Source organism: Ciona intestinalis, chromosome 8 (assembly GCF_000224145.3).
Source record: "Ciona intestinalis chromosome 8, KH, whole genome shotgun sequence".
NCBI lineage: Eukaryota > Metazoa > Chordata > Ascidiacea > Phlebobranchia > Cionidae > Ciona > Ciona intestinalis.
Window position 1 is genome coordinate 4,587,082 of NC_020173.2, and position 18,529 is coordinate 4,605,610.

At 34.3% G+C, this 18,529-nt stretch overlaps 3 protein-coding genes across 6 annotated transcripts; 2 read left to right on the forward strand and 1 right to left on the reverse strand.

The window, feature by feature from the left end:
* The first annotated feature begins 99 nt into the window (after window positions 1-99).
* LOC101243230 (integrator complex subunit 14) lies at window positions 100-2,308 on the forward strand. The gene has a single exon (XM_004226289.4). It carries the CDS (start codon window positions 573-575, stop codon window positions 2,049-2,051), a length of 1,479 nt encoding a protein of 492 aa, XP_004226337.1. The 5' UTR covers window positions 100-572; the 3' UTR covers window positions 2,052-2,308.
* On the forward strand, window positions 2,300-16,070 carry LOC100175926 (DDB1- and CUL4-associated factor 1). Of its 2 annotated transcripts, none has more exons than XM_018812946.2 (31): window positions 2,300-2,476; window positions 2,660-2,736; window positions 2,856-3,061; window positions 3,328-3,465; window positions 3,670-4,049; window positions 4,490-4,593; window positions 4,920-5,065; window positions 5,347-5,496; window positions 5,698-5,829; window positions 6,138-6,274; window positions 6,788-6,881; window positions 7,304-7,456; window positions 7,754-7,917; window positions 8,273-8,381; window positions 8,936-9,055; window positions 9,396-9,467; window positions 9,683-9,842; window positions 9,978-10,033; window positions 10,255-10,440; window positions 10,642-10,776; window positions 11,146-11,387; window positions 11,754-11,891; window positions 12,116-12,185; window positions 12,674-12,885; window positions 13,142-13,226; window positions 13,459-13,698; window positions 14,206-14,299; window positions 14,464-14,645; window positions 15,061-15,139; window positions 15,387-15,668; window positions 15,823-16,070. In XM_018812946.2, exons 1-31 carry the CDS (start codon window positions 2,352-2,354, stop codon window positions 15,909-15,911), a joined length of 4,557 nt encoding a protein of 1,518 aa, XP_018668491.1. In that variant the 5' UTR covers window positions 2,300-2,351; the 3' UTR covers window positions 15,912-16,070. The 2 variants fall into 2 exon arrangements, with proteins under 2 accessions (XP_018668491.1, XP_002123152.1); XM_002123116.4 differs by having other exon boundaries at window positions 11,149-11,387.
* On the reverse strand, window positions 16,066-18,474 carry mox (transcription factor protein). Of its 3 annotated transcripts, none has more exons than XM_026835342.1 (5): window positions 18,227-18,474; window positions 18,089-18,168; window positions 17,596-17,764; window positions 16,850-17,001; window positions 16,066-16,270 (listed from the first exon to the last, which is right to left on the reverse strand). In XM_026835342.1, exons 1-5 carry the CDS (start codon window positions 18,336-18,338, stop codon window positions 16,217-16,219), a joined length of 567 nt encoding a protein of 188 aa, XP_026691143.1. In that variant the 5' UTR covers window positions 18,339-18,474; the 3' UTR covers window positions 16,066-16,216.
* Window positions 18,475-18,529: the final 55 nt, after the last annotated feature.

Below are 18,529 nucleotides of genomic sequence, written 5' to 3' on the forward strand. Positions count from 1 at the left end.
ACTCGCTTGTATACCTGGACATTTAAATTTCTGAATTCCTTTCTCCTTAATTGCTGAAACTTTATACGATATAACAAGAGAGCAGAGCTCTAATGAATGGGAACGAGTTGTTAACACCTTTTTTTAGTTTCACTTTGTATTTAGTTCACGGTTATAGCAGGTGAGTTGATTCTATCTCTTTTCAGAGATATAGTAGGTGAGGCAAGACGGGACGCATTTAGCACATTATGTCTAAACATCCCGATCGTGTTTGAACCATTTACAATGGTCTATGGGAGTCTTGAGGATACAGTTTTATAATTCTTCAAATGTCTCTGCTTACTACCAAAGTTATTATATAGATTGACAACAGTGGCCAACGATAATACCCGACCCAACTATTACTAAAGTGGGTAACTAGTCGTGCTAACGAAGTGCTTCATATGTTACCTACCTACCTGGTGACAATGGCGAATTGCGGGGTGAGACTTCTGTTTTAACAAACCTTGCGCTCATCTGTTTTGTTATGTCACAATGCGGGTTTGTTTTTCGTCATTGTTAAGGGAATTTCCAAGAAGCTGTGAAAGTGCACCATGCCTGTTATTGTTGCTGTTGATGCGTCTCTTTCTATGTGGCGCAATGTGTTTGAGGGCGAAGAAAAAAAGACAACGAGATTTAATATTGCAGAAGAATGCACAAACCAAATATTGGATCACGTTACCAGTAAGTTTAAGCTGGAAAGCATGGCGCTGTTATCTTGTTCGTCCAGTGTTACTGTACTAAGTGATTTTACAAGGGATCTCTCCATGCTAAAAAACGGATTGAAAGCGCTTAAGATTGGCGACAAGGCTGATTTTAGTTCGTTTGTAAACTATCTGAATCATTTTGTTGTAAAAACTTGGGGTCGAATGCAATCTTGCACTGTAATAGTTATCACTGATGGTGGGATTGTGTCTGTAGAAAGTCTAGATGCCCTCAAAAATGCTCAAACAAAAAATTCTTTGTTTGAATTTCCATGTAACTTACATTTCCTCTGCATTGAAACACTACAGAATTTGAAATTGAGTGGCAGCTATTATTTATTGCATGAAATATTGAAGATAAATGAAGATTTAGGTTCAGTTGTCCCACTACTTGAAACAAAAACCCCAGAAATGGGTTTGCCAGGCATGGTTGCGACATCTATTGACAAATTTTTAAACAATACATTAAAAACTTTTGAAACAACATTAAGTTGTGGGAATCTTTCCAGTCGAATTTCAATTTTTCCCTCACCAAAAGCTCAAAAGTCGATCAACAGTTCATTAGAAGCTGAAATCTTTACAGTTAAAGATAAAATAAGTATTGTTGGTTTTCTTAATATATCAGACATCAGAAACCCCCCTGTTTTATCCCGCCATCTTTTGCTGCCAATAACTCCAACAGAGGTAGAAGACATTTCAACCCATCCATCATTTAGTGTTGTATTGCATGGAAGTTTAAAAATGGAGAGTAAAGTTGCTCTGGTGAAATTAGCCACTGAATGGTTTGGCATCATCTATTCATGGGCGGACAGCAAAACTAAATCAAACTTGGTTTTATCCATACTCCCTGTAGGTTTGAACTGCATACCATGGCTGGGTAACTTCAACCAGCTAGCACCTGCTTCTATGTGGCCTGAAAGCTTATCCAGCAAGAAGCCCTCAATTCCCAGCTTCCCAGTTCAGTCGAAAAGGTTTATGAAAAGAAGTTATTCCCAACCAACTGTAGCGTGGACTCGTGCCACAGGGCTACAGACTGACGTGCAGAAAATTCTACGCAGCGCCAAAAAACTACCAGAAAAATCGCACGTTTTTTACAAAGATTTAAATCGCTTGCGACGTGCCGCTCTTTCTTTTGGTTTCCATGACTTACTAGATGGAATATCTGCGCTACTGGAGAGGGAGTGTACCTTGCTACCTGGAACAGCTCATCCAGAAGCCACCCTTCAACTTTCACATGCAGCTCGAGAACTGAAAAGCACGATAAATAAAGGACATGAGCACACTATTGAACCTTTAAAAACTGATTTTAAGTTTCAAGGTTTAAAATAATATGTTTTCTGCAGTTATTCACATACATGGATATTTACATTTTTCATTCCATGTTCAGAAAGTAGTTATTGTTTTTTTTCAATTGTTTTTTATTTTATTATTAACTTTACTCATCATATCTGTGTTGAAGACACAATCATGGTGTTGGAAAATTTAGGAATAAAAAATTCAGAATTGTATTCTGATAAGCTATGATATCTGTAAATTTTTGTTGTTATACATTATATTAATACGCCATAACATTGTTTTCTACACAGCCTAACTACAATATAACACAGTCTACAATCTGTTACTAACAAAATGGCTGCTGCAACTGCACCAACAGCCACGGATGATGCTAAAACATATCTCAGTGAAATAATGGAGGAATTAAATCAGTTAGAAAGCACTGAACCTGGATCTGAACCTGTATCAATTCTAACAAAGTTAGTTTTTAATTAATAAGCTTTCAATGGCTACCATTTAAGATTTATATATATAAAATAATAATATATATATATATTATATATATTGTTTGTTGTACAAGTTTGGATTAATGTGATTTATATTATATTTTTTACAGTATTTGTGTTGTGCAGGTAAATTTAAACAGACTTTTTTTTATTCAGACTTTCTGAACGAGTTGAAAAAGAAACTGAAGATTTTCATAAACAGGATCCAGATCCATTTGATGATAGACATCCAAGTAAGCATATTCTAGTTATTATACCAATACATTTTAAAATTCAGTCATGTTTTGCAGTTTTTGTTCTAAACCTTTATTTGGTTGTGTAGCATCCATCTAACCATTACACTTTCCCACAGTTTACATCATACCCAACTGTTCATTTGGTAAATTCCTTAAAGTTCTTACCAAGCACCATAGTCAGTTCTTGGACAAAGTAATCAACACATATTTGCATTCAACCACCAATCCTGATGATAACGAGACATCACTTCGTTCAGTGTCGGCACGTTTTCTTCTTGGTGTGATGCCTGGTCTGGACATGACAAAAATCTTTTCATCAAATGTAAAAATGTTATTACTTTTAATTTTTTTCAATTGATTTGGTATTATCTATTTTCCAATAACCGATTTCCTCCCATTAAAAGGAATTGCAAAGCTAGTAAAAAAAACTAAAGGAGCATTGGCCAGTAAAATCTTAAACATACAATACTCTGTCACCCTAATTTTATGAATATAAAATTGTCAAAACAAAAGTGAAAATCATGTTTGTATTCGGTCGACAGTGTCATTACAAAAAAGGAGTTTTTTAATAAAAATGTTTAAATTTAGACGGAAGCTTTTACTTTACTGGAGCGTTGGATCAAAACAAAACCTGAACCTCTATGTACATACGCCACTGGAATATATTCTTATTTGTTGGAACATCATGAGATATGTTCCCAGCGTCATAGTGAAAGTTCTGCATTGGTATGTAAATATAAAATATATCTCTTTAGACTTGGGTTAGCACTTTTTCCACTATACCAGAGTAGAGAAACGCAGAAACCATTCTGTTACATTTCTGCATAGCATAAATCTGTGTATATATTTACATGTGATTTTTGGATTCTTTAAAAAGTAACAAAATTCAAACAATAGCTACCTTTTGTAAAGTTTATTTTGAATATTTAGGTTCCAATTCTATTGCGCCGCTTATGGAATTTAATTGAGCCTGGAAAATATCCTGAAAATGAACAATCTGAGACAACAAAGTGTGATTTGCAACCAAAGCAACCAGAAACAACTTCTTGCAATCAAACTGACACAACATCCAACCCTGTAAAAAACTCAAGTGTTAAAAAGCGGAAACTGTCTGCTACAGAGGAATGCAGCAAAGCAAAAAAAGAAAAACATGAAACAAAAACCTTACATAACAAGAATCAAACCGAAAATAACGTTGGTTCGTCAATAGAGTCACCATTATCATCACCAGTACAGAAAAAGAAAAAGGATTTTATAAGTTTGCCGTTGATGAATGAGATAATGGATAGCGAAGTCAGCAATAGTAGTTGGTAAGTGTGTGGGGCAAATTTGTCAGCGAATGCTGTTTTGTCGCTTAGTTTGTAATTTGTTCTGTGTTCACTTACTGGTTGTGCCTTTTTTATGGTGCACTTATCGACATCGTGGTCTTCTGGTTTAACTGCAGGATTATTTTATCATCTGACTTACTCCCTATATATGTATTATATATATATAATATTTAATTGGGTTTGCCATTTTAGTTTATTGTATTTTTAATTTTTGCCATTTCAGTTTATTGTATTTTTAATTTTGCCATTTCAGTTTATTGTATTTTTTCAACTGATCTACAACTACTATTTATTCCTTTTTTTGCAAACTTGGCCTTCAGCCCATAGCATTGCACTAACCTAATCTAGCTCTACCAATTTCTAGACAGTGGATTTCCAAATCCTAAGTTGCATTTCTTTAATAAAATATTTCTTTATCCCAGGGTTGACATGATGCCGATAGTTATTGGATGTTCCTACAGTCTCGCACCTCCTTTATCTTCAAGTGTTTGTGAACGATATATTCTTAACTTCTTAACTCCACTTGGTAGGTATTATTTTAATTGTAAATATATATATATATATTTTTTTTGTAGATAAGATATAGAAAAAAAAATATCGTAAAAAACAAACATTTTCTTATCTGGTATATATATATATAATATATATGGATATCTGCAAATTCATAATGAAGCTGTATTTAATTAAGATGATGCTAAGAATTGTCGGAATATAAATCGCTCTGGTACATCATAAGGTGTCAAATTTTGATTGCTGCATATTTAGTAGCAATTAAAGTTCCCTCTCTTTTATAAAGATACCAACACCTAAATTCCTTACCTATTTTAATTTATTATTGCTTTTTTCCACCAGGTGAATATCAAGATCTTCTCTCAATTTTCCTTGAACTAAAAGCTCTTGATCTGGTCAGACATTATCTTGAAAAAAGTATAACTAACGATGGCTTGCTAACGTTCTCTGCTCTTCGATTTTTTGCTTCTCTTCTTTGTCACAACAAGGTGTTTTAGAATTTTTTTGGTTATAAATTTTTACACAAAAAAATAACTTACTAAATTCCCAAATGGGTTGTAGCACTCAGGGTAACAGGCCAACTCTGCCTTAAATCTCAGGAATAGGATACTTTTACGTACATATTCTTTTAAAAAAGACATAATATATTACACTTTTGTTTTTAAAATGATTTGAATTGTCCCTTTAAAATAGGATATTCTAGTTTTATATATATTGCATAGAGCCATAGAATATTAGTAGCCTTACCAACATTAAAATACTTTATCAGATTGCTGCAGAATTTGTTGAAAATTTAGGAGTTCAACGCCTTCTGTCGGTTATTCGTCCCTCCATGGGTGCTACAGGTGTTTCTATCTGTCTCTACTATCTTGCTTATAACCGAGACGCCATGGATAGAATTTGCCAGCTTCCGTCTAAAGTAAGTAAAGTCACCGCCAAAGGTTCATAAAACAAATCAGTTTCAGTAAAAAAAAATCAGAAAAAACACCTGAGTAAAAAAACATTTGAAAAAATCTTGGATCCAATTTGAGCATAATATATAATTTTGATTTTTGGTTTTCGTAAACTTCCCAAAACTGTAGGTCTCTTTTAACTTAAAATGCTTTTTTTCTGATTTTAGGTTTTGCTTAACTTGGTCAAATACACAGCATGGCTCCTTGAATGCTCCCATGAGTCCGGAAGATGCCACGCTGCTCTCTTCTTCTCCATTTCTTTCCAATTCCGAATCATTCTCAAGTTGTTTGACCAACAGGTACAAACTATTGCGTGCCTTGGTGCCTGTTTCACACTGGAAAATCAAAAAAAAAAACAGTTTAAACTGACTCATTTTAAAAATTTAAATAGTTTTTCACAAAAACTGTAAAACATGATTGAATCTCAAAATGTACAGTGCCAAACATTTTAACCAAACGATAAAACCTGATTATTTCATTCTTGTAAAACTAAATGTTTAGTAGCTTTTTTTCAAGTGTTTTGTTTTATAGTAGTAGTTTTTGTCTAAATATTTTCTAAAATGTTTTAGTAGCTTTTTTGTTAAGTTATTTTGGCTGTTTGACACAGAATGCTCTTCGTAAACTCCTAAACGTGCTGAGTACTCTTCCGATCATCAGTGGAGACGGGGACATCAATGTAACTGATGAGGAGAACCAGTATACGTATCGTCAAGCTGCACGCACTACATGTGCAACATTAAGAAAGTGGGTGTTTTTATATATATTATAAATACATATATTTTTATATGCTGGCCCTGTGGCTCAGTGGTTAGAGCTTACATATACTAGAGGTCAGAGGATATGTGTTCAAGGCTCGTCTCTAGCCTTGTTGTGGGTGTGTCGTGTATGTGTCCTCGGGCACATAACAGTCACTGCTCAAACTGAGCAGTTTTCCATGGTTGTCTGAATTGTCAGTCAAAAAACAAAACAGATAATAACCACTTACAGCAAATTTACAAAAAACACCAGTTTTATAACAACTGTCATGCCCCACCAAGCAAGTATAAATCGATAAATAAATGACATTTATTCTTTTTAGTTTCAGTCTTTGTATTATTTTCAATTCTGTAATTACAACACTGTTATTCAAAACAGGCCTCTATCTTACGCATAATTTCTGTAGTTCTTATATTACAAACAATACATTTAAATAGCCTATCCTAAATCACTCTCTATTTTGTGTTTAATGGTTGTTGGTAACATTTATTGTTTATTCAGATACTTTGAAACTCACCTTCTTATTAAAGTAAAGATGGTGAAACAACAATTACAAGTTCAAGAAGACACTTCACGTCATACGAGTCAATCAAAGGTAATTTGTTCAAATATATTTCAACATTGATTCTATTTTTTATTAAGTTTGTTTCATGTGTTGTTTTAATGTTCTTTGAACCTACAAGTTTCATGTACACCTGTTTATATAAATGAATGGTTTGTCGTTTTTAAAAGTTCACTTAAGTAATGAATTTTGTTTAACTTAAATGACCCTGCATATGTACATACTAAAGTGCATTGATATTCTCATTCAAGTCATTACAAAAAACAAATAAATTTTATTTTTTAATAAACAGTTTAGTGATTTTACAATTTTAGTGATTTATCCAGTGCTTTTTTTAATTTTTAAACTACAACTTATAGTTAAATTACTTTTTCCGCGACATTACTTAATTTTTTGGCCTGACAAACCATAATTACATTCACATATCAGATATCACTTACATTTCTATTACTAAGGTGATTGATTGTGATCGCGAAAATGTTCTTGAATATCTTGACTTCTTGCTTGGCTTGGAACAAACTTACTCAGCTATTCCTCCATCTGTGCTTGTTAACTGGCACCCAGTGCAATCCTTCATGACACTGGATGGGGTTAAATTACTTCTCAAGGTATTTCAAATAATATCTTTTAAAACGCCAAAAGTTAAACCGAATTAAAAAATAAAAATTTACTGAATTTATGTTTAGACAAAGTTATCACAAAAAGTTAAAAAAATATGTTAAAAAAACGAAATCATGTTTTTGTACAAAATTATAAAATCTATGTTAAAGTATTCATGTTTGTATTTATTATTAAAATCTATTACTTTTTGTATTATTTTCTATGTGACATAGAATTGATTTCATGTTTAATGAGTTTTACTGTTATTTTTAACCTTTGGTTTTTTTTATGCATTTTTATCTCAGTTGATTGCAATCACATGCGAGTGGTCCAACTACAATGGTAAAGCAGAAACGTTACGTTCTGCACTTGATTGCCTTGCAGTGGTCACTTTATCCACCAAAGCACAATTGCAACTTTGTGAAACAATCAACATTCCGGATTCTTCCACGCCCGAAACTGGTATCAGGTGTGTGAAAAGCATTTAAACATAAAATCTAAAGTATTATCTTATTTGAAAAAAAATGGATAAATAAATAGCCTTTTTGGTGTGAATGAATGAACTTACTTCACCCTCACATGGCCACAAACACAGTCGTTATAACATGGATGTTCACTGAATCAATTTGTCTACATTTTTATGCCAAAAAAACTTCATTACTGGTAGGCCTGTAAAATTCTGTGATTTGCTAATAATATACACCATTTTACCCATGGCTACAACACAATGTACCTAAACACAGCAGCAATATTTTACTGTTACATATAAATCATACTTTGTCAATCAAGATAAAAAGTCATAATTTTCTATTTTTCTTCCACAGCATCTTGTTAAATGTAGCAGAAGGAGAATCATATACAGGAATTGAACCAGAACCTCAAAAATCAGCTCTGGCTGTCATTGTGAATTGTGTGTGTGGTCCTCAGTATAAGGTAGGCTTGCAAACAAGTGTATGCAGGGGTAGTAATTCAAGGGTGGAAAGGATAGCAACAGCAAGTGCAAAATTAATATGCATAAAGGCTTCTGTAGATTACATATCCAATCATATTTAAACACCCATTCACCCTTGGGGGTAATGGGTCAATTCTGGCCTAAATCCTAAGACCAATGGTGTGCCTTGCTGGGGGACCTCACCCACATAGAATAAACTTACTCATTACTGCACCATTTAGTATGATAAATCGTTAAAAAATTATAATTTTTTTGTCTCTTTGATTACGGTAGCGAAGATTTAGAAACATTTTAAACTAAAAGACAGGATATAGCGACAAAACAACAGTTGTTATATCACGCTTACTTTTAAAATTATATTTACAATTAATTGGAAGAAAATAAGTGTGGTCGCAACACCTAGTAGACAAACAATCTATTTATGTTTCATTATTATCAAGTTAAACTTCTAACGTAAACAAAAGTTGCGTGAAGGCACGACCTGACAATCTACTATAGAACAAACTTGATTTGTGTAACTGTAAAATGTGTTTAGTTTGAAGGTACAGTGGGTAGGGTGGTAAACACAACTCCTCAAAATCGATCGGTCTCCAAGTTTATTGATGAAGCAAGAAGGAAGTTGTGGGAATGTGTGAAGACTAATAACGGAATCAAGGTTATATATATATGTTTGCTACTTCAGTGTATTGTTACTTAGTTTACAGATTAATGAATATATCTTATTTATCCGGGCTTGGTGTTCTGTTTCGTACACTTAATCTTCTATTCAATTTTCATACAAAACTATATTATTACTTCTGTTACCAGCATATGCATAATACCATCTTTATCAAACATAAATACTATTAAAAGATTACATTATTTGTGGTAACTTGTAATATGGCACGAAGTGTATGAAACAGAACATTCAAGTTACAACGACTGTCGTTTTCCGGCTATGCGAGAATAAAGCACGATTTATTCATTCTTTTATCAACTATTCTATAATTATCCAGATCCTGCTCCATCTCCTCACCATCACCCACCCTGCTGTTCATGCTGATGATTTGAGGTTACTAGCATGCAAGGTATGGTAACAACAACAAACATAAGAAATATTCCATATAGAAAGTTTATATGTATATCTATCTTATCAAAATTGCATTCAAAAGTACATATTACATGATTTTAATGCCCTACTTTTTATTTTTTTTAAGAGTTTTTATTTGAACTCATTTTGTTATGTGACTTATGCCTTGCATTTTGAATTCACTCTTACTGGTGCACTCCCATGTTATTTCAGGCCTTGTGTGGTTTGTGTCGATGTGAAACAGTGAAACAGATTGCATCCATGCTTCCAATGTTTAACAATGGCCAGCTACAAGCATTGACGAGACAACCAGTGATGCAGGATCGAAAAAAGCAACACGCGAGGTTTTGCAAATACATGGAAGAACTAACAGGTTTTAAAAATTTTTTTTAACCTTAGTGATTGAGGTCCTTGTCAAGGACCTGGGTTTTGGACCTGATTTCGCCCATTGCTTTTTACAATACCTACATTTTATGCCTAATATTTTTGACTTATTTTCTAACAACAGAACAAGTATCCGGGAAGCCGAGTGCGTTTAGAATGGACCTGGAAAGCTTAAGAAAGGTAGGTTGACCAAATAACTGATGTTTGGACTGTCTTGTTCTGGATATTAATAAGTTTTAATAACAATTTTCCCAATAAAAATTTACAAAACGAAACAAAAAAAACAAATTAATAATTTTTCATCTAAAACTTTTTAACCCAAAAATATCTTTACTTAATTGAAATAATGTTTTAATATTTCCCCTTACTGCTATCTATCTAACTTATTTATCCATCACCAGGCTCACATTGTTTCACAAACCGTGATACGTTACGATAATCGCGAGTTGCTTCAGCTCATACACAACCATCTACAATGGTCTGGTTTACATTCAAGTGCAGCATCATTGGCAAAGGAAGCTTTACTCAACACACCAACCACATTCAGTCCATCTGTGCTTTCAACTCCAAAGAATCTTGTCCGGCATGTAAGTGGTGGTGTCGCGATTCCATTTGTGTATATATTTGATAAATGAATAAAATAAAGTTAAAGTAAAAAACGTCTTGAAAGCCTCCCCCCTTTTATTGATTTCTGGCTATTCCAGTGTATGTAACTGACACTTAGAAAGTGCATGGTGTAAGTGCACGTTAGGCGCACCTAGTGCCAACTTTTAAAACTGTGGTTACAGGCACTCACTGGAGGTGCTGGAGATGCATCGACCCCAGCAAGTCGGAAAATCTCCTTTAACAGAGGAACACACGCTCATGGTTCAACCCCAGCTTTACCCCCTCATTCCTCTGTTATGTGCACACCTACACAAAAGGTTAGAGCTGTGTTTTCTTGTGTGATAATAAAAGTTGGTCTTAAATGAATGTAACAACTATTAAAGTGAAGTAAAGTTCACAAAGATACTTTAAATTGGAAATGTGTCACCAACACAAAGGTTACAACTATGCCCAAAAGTGTTTCAATTCTGCAAAATAAGTTGTTATTGAATAAACGTAGCAATATTCAAGAAATAAAAACTTTACAAAGTTGGTATAAGTTAGAAATTTTTTGTTTTATCTTATAAATATATTTGGCTTATTTTTTTCCTACAATTATTACATAGTATATGTGCTGTTTATTATATGCTTTTGTATATAATATTTGAGAAATAATTAAAATTTGTTATTCACTCTATTTTTCCCAGCAGAAAATGAAATTCCGTAACCGATTAGAAAATGGTCAAACTACCGAACCCAGTGGTATGGACATTCAGAAATATCGATTATCATCAAATGGACGAGTAACTGTAGTTGAACCAGGTCTCCTAGGTGCTGATAAAGATTCCCACACCCCAACACTTAACACAATAGTTGCTGACTTCCTTAAATCACAACACGCACATTGTGAGAACCCTGTTGTGACCGTGCCAGAATTCTCTTTAACAAGGTAAGGTCCTTTTACATGCAGTAGGTTGGGGTAAGATGGGGTTTGCGTTGTTTTAGGTTGGGGTAAGATGGGATATGTGTTATTTTAGGTTGGGGTAAGATGGCCCATGTTTACATAGTGTAGGTTGGGGTAAGATGATTCATGTTTTCATTCTAGGTAAGCATGACTAACTAAATATTTTGTTTGTAATATGTTGAATGAAAGAATAGCATAGGAGTGCAAGCTATGACCATTTTAGTGCAAGTTTTTTCCCAAAATACTGAAAATGGATTAAAAATAAACAAAGTTTTGGGACTACTTTTAGTCAGAATTATATCTAACCCATTCTTACCACGTCTCATATAAGCCACTTATATACACCTACAGGTCACACTGTTGTCCGAAGCCTTTGTATCGAGCAGAAGCTCCGATAAACATTGCATCGAGATATTTTCGACGTCAAATCACCCCCAGATGGGGTGGTGTGGGGGGTTGCGCTCGTGATCGACAGTTCATCTATAGCAGGTGGGGTTAAAGAATAAGTACAAATTTAATTTTGAAAAAATAAGTTATTTTATATTTAAACTAGAAACAGAATCTTTTAGAATCTTTTCAAAAAGAAAAAAAATAACGGTAAATTTGATTTTAAACTTCGTAAAAGAACCAATATAACCCAATGTCAAAACGATTTCAGTTTTTAGAATCAATATTTATAATTATGCTTAATATTCACTAATGTGTTAATCCAGGTTTCGACCGAGTTTTGTTTTCCGACCACCTGACCAAGAGAATGTTCCTTACACATGTTGTGCATTCATGGTGGGTAGTTTGCATCATGTTTAATATTATTTAGACTTCATTATCTTCTAATAGGCAGATTTATCGATATTTTAGTGTTTTTTTAAACAGATAAATTTTTGGATTTATAGTTTTCGCTTAAAATCCCATTTCAAACTAACTATTGAATTAAGTTTACTTTTATTTAGTCACCATCTTGCTTCAATTGTTGTTAAACAATTGTATTTGTTTGTTTGTGTCCACATAAATTACTGCAAACTTTGAATTGTTGTTAGCTGTTAATTCAGTATTTATGTAATAACATGTTAACAATAATATTGTCATCTAACATTATCCATTACAATAATATAATTTCTGAAAAGTATGTGAAATTATTTATATTTATGTGCTTTGTTTTATTCAAATTAACACACATCTGTAGTAGGTGGTATACTAAACTTCATAAACGATCGTAAATCCTACTTTTTTTTATAAAGTTTTATAATTAATATTAATAAAATCTATCACAGCCTGATGACCTGAGCTTAGCAGTCGGCAATTTCCAAGGAGACATCACGTTTCATAGCCTCGACACGGAACAGGACAGAGTGATTGAGAATTGCGCTAATGCTCCAATTGTTTGTCTTGAACCTTCAAGGGATGGGGAGAGGTTACTAACAGTTGCAGAAGGAGTGTTTAGCAACCCATGCACCATGTTTAATGTGGAAAATATGGAGTCAAAGTAATTGGTTTTTCTTTTAATATATACATAATTTATATGGGGTCAATAATATACATATATGAATATGGAGTCAAAATGGTTTGTTTTTTGTACTAAAAATGAGGTTTCCACAATATTTTAGCTTTGCATGTCTAGTAGACTACATGAATAAGTTTGATCCTGTTTTGTTATGATATATGTTTAGTGTTTACCCAAGAGAATATTTTTCTTTATTTGTGGTGATGAGTTATATATCAACATTACATTATATGACCAGGTTTAACTATCGTGGTGCGTACCATGTTGAGTTTTCCAAGACCACTCAAGATCGAGTGATTGGAACTAAAGATTCATCTGCTCTGGTGAGTCTAGCACAGACGTTCTTAAATTTTTGTATGTTTTACCCTTTTATCTTTTGTTTTTAACTTTTTTAATGGTGCTCATTTATGAAAAAACTGACAAAATTTTTCAATCTGTATCTGATGTAAATATTTTGATTAATAGCTCATTTACCCTCTGACCTAAACGAGGAAATTTAGTCTCTTGGGGTAATTTACCCCCCAAATCAGTACTCTAAACCCAAATTTTCTTTAGATTTACGACGCAGCCACTGGCCAAATTATTCAAACCTTAGAAAAAGTGAACCTTGCAAAGCAATATACTTGTAACAAAGCTACTTTTTCACCAAATGATGATCTTGTCCTATCTGACGGCTTGCTTTGGGATCCTAGAGTCAGTTCTACTGAACCAATCCATAAGTTTGATAAGTTTAACTCGAGTATGTCGGGTATTTTTCACCCACGAGGAACGGAAGTAATCATCAACACAGAAGTTGTATCCTTTAAAAATAACAAATTCTTAATGATGTTTTACATGTAATATATTCTGAAAAATCATTTATGTGCGGGATTGTAGCAACAGTTTTAAGAGTAAAAGCTTAGGACATCAGTTAGGTTAAAACAATCATTTTTGCCTATGGTGAAAAATTATTTAGCCTATGCTAACATGCATAACTGTATTTTTGCATTACAGTGTAACTTATTTTATCTGCCCATTTATAAATGAATGTAATTTATTATCCTTGTATAACAGGGCACTGACAGTTGTTGAAATATAGGTGTTGTGTTTTAACAGTATTTTTTTATTGTTTTGTGTATGACTGACAATTTGAACAATCCGTATGACTGACAATAGCACTGGGTTGAAGTAATTGCCATTATGTGTTTTACTAAAAGACACATATGTCTACAATATAGACAGCTCTATTTACTCATGTATGTTAGGTATTTAACATTCACTAATAACTGTTTCTGTTTCTTTTTCCTTAACATACTTGTTTAGTGGGATTTGAGGAATTATCATTTGCTACGAACAGTTCCATACATAGACCAATGTACTTTGCATTTTAACAGAGACAGCACTGTTATGTATGCTGGTAAGTATAATATTCACCAATTGGAAATTAGATCTTAGTTACAAGTTACTATTTATAAGGTTGAGACCTCCTTTTTTAGGGTGATAAACAATTTAAGATAATTGAATTATTTAAAAAATATTTTGGGGGGGGGGTTTTTTTTGGTAAACTTATTTATTTTTCAGCAAAATCACTGAGTCATTTGGAGATGGAAGATATAGATGAGAATGATGATTCAAGTCCAGGATCCACAACCTTCCTTGCTATCGATGCACAAAACTATCGACCACTCAGTGTAACTGACACTAAACATAAAATATATGACTTTGCTGCTGATGGAAAAGATTGTAATTTAGCTGTTATTGAGGTAATTATGTTTGATGTAAGCAGCTTTCACCAAAATTAAACAAAGTTTCCTAGCTTTGTAGCTTGAAAAGTGGTCAGAAACGAAACAGCTAAATGTACGACCATATCTAAAGCTGTTTGTCTGTTATGCCTGAACACCCCCAGAAAAGTATAAACTATAAAAAAATATGAATGAATAAATGTAACTTGCTTTTTTATCATGTATCCGGGAAACAGCAGTCCTTAAAACATGGATGTTCTGTTTCATACTGTTGTGTTATGATGGCTGTTGCTGCCTTACTAAGTGCTATGGGGTGAGATAGAGTCGCTGTACTATGGGGTGATATTAAGTACTATGGGTTGAGATAGATATAGATTTTTGTCTTTTGGTTTTTATGGCTACAGATTCTTTTTAATATTCTTTAATATTTTTGCAGCGTCAGCAACATTCGGACGATAATAACGAAGACGAAAGAATTAGCGTTTGTAGACTTTATGAAGTTGGTAAAGTTCGAGGTATGCCTTTTTACCAGAACTTTTTTTATATGTTGGACAGGGAATATTGCAAAATAAAATTTATACTTTGAGATTTTTGGCCAAAAGTTGATTTTTGGTATTTTTGCTGTGCATTTTTTAATTATAAAAAAAAAAAATTTCTGTTGGTTGGTTGGTTGGTAAATAACAAAAAAGGACAATTGGGGAAAAAAGGAATTTTTGTTTTAAACTTTTTTTTTTATACTTAAATTTGTTTTTTAATTTCCAGGTGATGATGATGAAGAAGATGATTTCATGGTAGAGGAGAATAATGATGAGGATGATGGGAACGATGACGATGATGATAACAGCTCCCAATCCTCCGATGACATGTCCTCTCACTCTGGAGATGATCAGATGGGTCGCTTTCTCAGGAGGAGAAGAGACAGGAGGAGGTGGAGGAGAAGAAGAAGAGAAAGGCAGAGGAGGAGTGGGAGCAGCGGGAGTGAGAGTGAGAACGAAAATGGGGATGGAAGTCGTGGAAGTGAAAGTGATGATTGGCAGGATGATGGTAACAGGATTTTTTTGACAAATAGTGTTTTTTGTCCTGTTTTTGTTTTTCCATCAAAATAGTAGTTTTTTTAATTTTTTTTTAAATATTATTTTTTTTGCCAAATGTGTAGTCTCTTTTTTCAAAAATCTTTACCCCCCCTAATGCTTTCTAGATGTTTCCTTGTCCGGCTTAAGTGTGGGTTCCTTTGGTCAAGACACTAGTAGTGGCGGCTCTAATGGTTTCTTTGATATGTTCGAATAATATTGGTTGGTTAAAGATGTAAATCCTCTGTTTAGGAACCTTCTTTCTCTCAATTATGACCTCATTATTAGGCCAAGGGTTGGGATTTCTATTTTACGGTGCAATCGTGTTCTAACCACTGCCATTGCGTTTGTGGATTTTAAACCGTACCAAGTTCAAGTGTAGTTTGTATTGTTTGGTATATATACCTTGGAAGCGTGCATACACGTATAGGTTCAGCTATATACATAATAAGACATAATGAAACACATATGCAGATTGCCTGCAAGACAGAAGCAGAAACACATTTCCTAGAATCTGCAGTTTCAAGTCTTTTCACGCTTTAGTTTCATCCGTCTGTTTTGAAACCAGACTTTTATCTGAAACAAAAAAGTGGTTTTAGCTGAAGGGATATTTATGCGAAGTAAGTAAAAAAACTTGAAGAGACAATTTGAATGATGATGTAACTTACTTTATCCTCGCGTGGCCGGAAAACGACAGTCGTTATCACACGGGTTTAACACCTCGTGCCAGCTTACGAGTTACCATGTATGTTACTTTGTAGGTAATTTTTTTTGGATTTTTTCTTTTTTTTTATGTATTTCTGATAATTTAGACAACCCATTAGCCACTGGGTTGGAGCAATTGCCGTCAAGTGTCTTGCCCAAGGACACATACGCCCACAATGGTAGCAGCATCGAGCCCTTAACCCATTACCTCTGGGTTACAGGCAGGCGCGCTAACCACTATACCACGGCGCCGGAATTTTGCGTGCAAGATTACACCTAAGTTAGTCTGTGCGTTGAAAAATTTTGTATCTTATAGTAAGGTCTTGAGATTAGAACTAGCAGCGTACAACATGGTAAGAGACCGGTATTTCAGGATGTATCTTATACTGTCTGGTTATACCGGTTAAATAGAAAAACGTGTTAACAATAGTGACCCAGACCCGACCTTACCTGTCGTTCTGTTAAGTTCAGTTTAAGCGCAAGCTCATATCGTCGAAGTCTTGTAAGGTAATGATTCTCCATGAAATCTGCTTCTAGTTGACGGACTTGGTCGTGAGTAAATGAAGTTCTTTCTTTTTTACGAATCTCGACCTCGGAGGTATCTAGAGATAGAAATGGTGATATAGTAGGGTGGGGGAAGATGGGACACCTTTTCGTTCTATTTTCTCGTCACATTTAGTAGCAAACAAAGAAAATTCAAATAATTATATAACTGTATCCTTCCGACTCCCAAATACCGTTGTTGATTGTTTAGAACACGATCTAAAATATTCGGGTATTACGTGATAAAGGTGTCCCATCTTTCCCCACCCTACTATAACTATAAAATAACATTGTGATGTTTATTGTTAAAACGTTAAGGCCTAGTGCTGTAATTGAGCCTGCAGTGCATTTAGTTTCCTGACATACCTCTACGTGTATAGAACCTTGTCAGCACACATAGAATGGGAAAGACGGGACACCTTTAGCACATAATATTTAAATACCCAGATCGAGTTTTAAACAATCAACAACGGTTCATGGGAGTCGTAAGGATACGGTTTTATAACTCTTTGAATATTTTTGTTTATATTTCCAAATGGGAACAGAAGATAAAATGTATAAGTGGCGGCCCATTGCCCCATCCTACTATGTATGTGAAACGATCGCATTACACACTCGAAAACTCCTACAGACATTTTTAGAAACTTAATTACAAAAGAAACCTCGAACTTTCGACGATCGGTGTTCACCTGGCGATGACGTTGAAGAAATATATGAAACTTGGCTCTCAGGTTGCGTCACATGCTGATGGCTGCTAAAGTTGTTTACTTGTTCCTGGCATCTCACTGGTGGTGCTTGGTTCCAATGCAGGTTGTGCAACGTCTGACGGTGTGTGTGAATTATAGTAAATACAACACCATATACACCCAGCAAAGCAACAATATTCTATTCCGGGACGAATTCATGATGTTCGCATGAGCGCACGCATAAGCACTATATGGGTGTTAGGTTAATGGGTCAAACTTGTCCTAAATTCAATGTCCGCGTGTTCATCCATATACCATAAAGCGACAGTAACTTAACAGTGCATTCCACAACAGAAGTATGGTTACTTACTATACTGCCGCCGCATTAGAATGCGCTGATGGTAACTGAGTTTAGGCATCAGTTTACTATTTCGGAGTAAAACTACCGATTTCGGCTTACCTGGTGTGTGTTGTCGTAGTATTGTCCCGAATACTGAATAGGATAGGACTCTGCGTGGCTTGCACATGTTGGAGGGGAATCTAGAATATGGAAGCATAGTTAAGTTATTTGTTCTTTGTAACTTTTAATCGCATTTACCAAGAACTGTCTGGACCTCTTGAGGATTGCTATCGTAAATACTTTGTAGTTGCGTGAATTGATTACAATCTCCGTCTATAACACATTCCGGTTGATAATACGCATCACACATACTGAAAAGGTAGTAACTATAATTTGACCACAGACTAATCAACACTGTGGTTGACACTGAAGCTTTGTGTATAACAGTAGCTGAGGAAAAACTAACAGCGCATGTCCCGTTTAACTTCCCGGAAAGTCTGGGGCACGGTCCGGGCCAGAAGTCTTGCTTTTAAACGAAGTAAACAACTGGGCAAGCAAAGG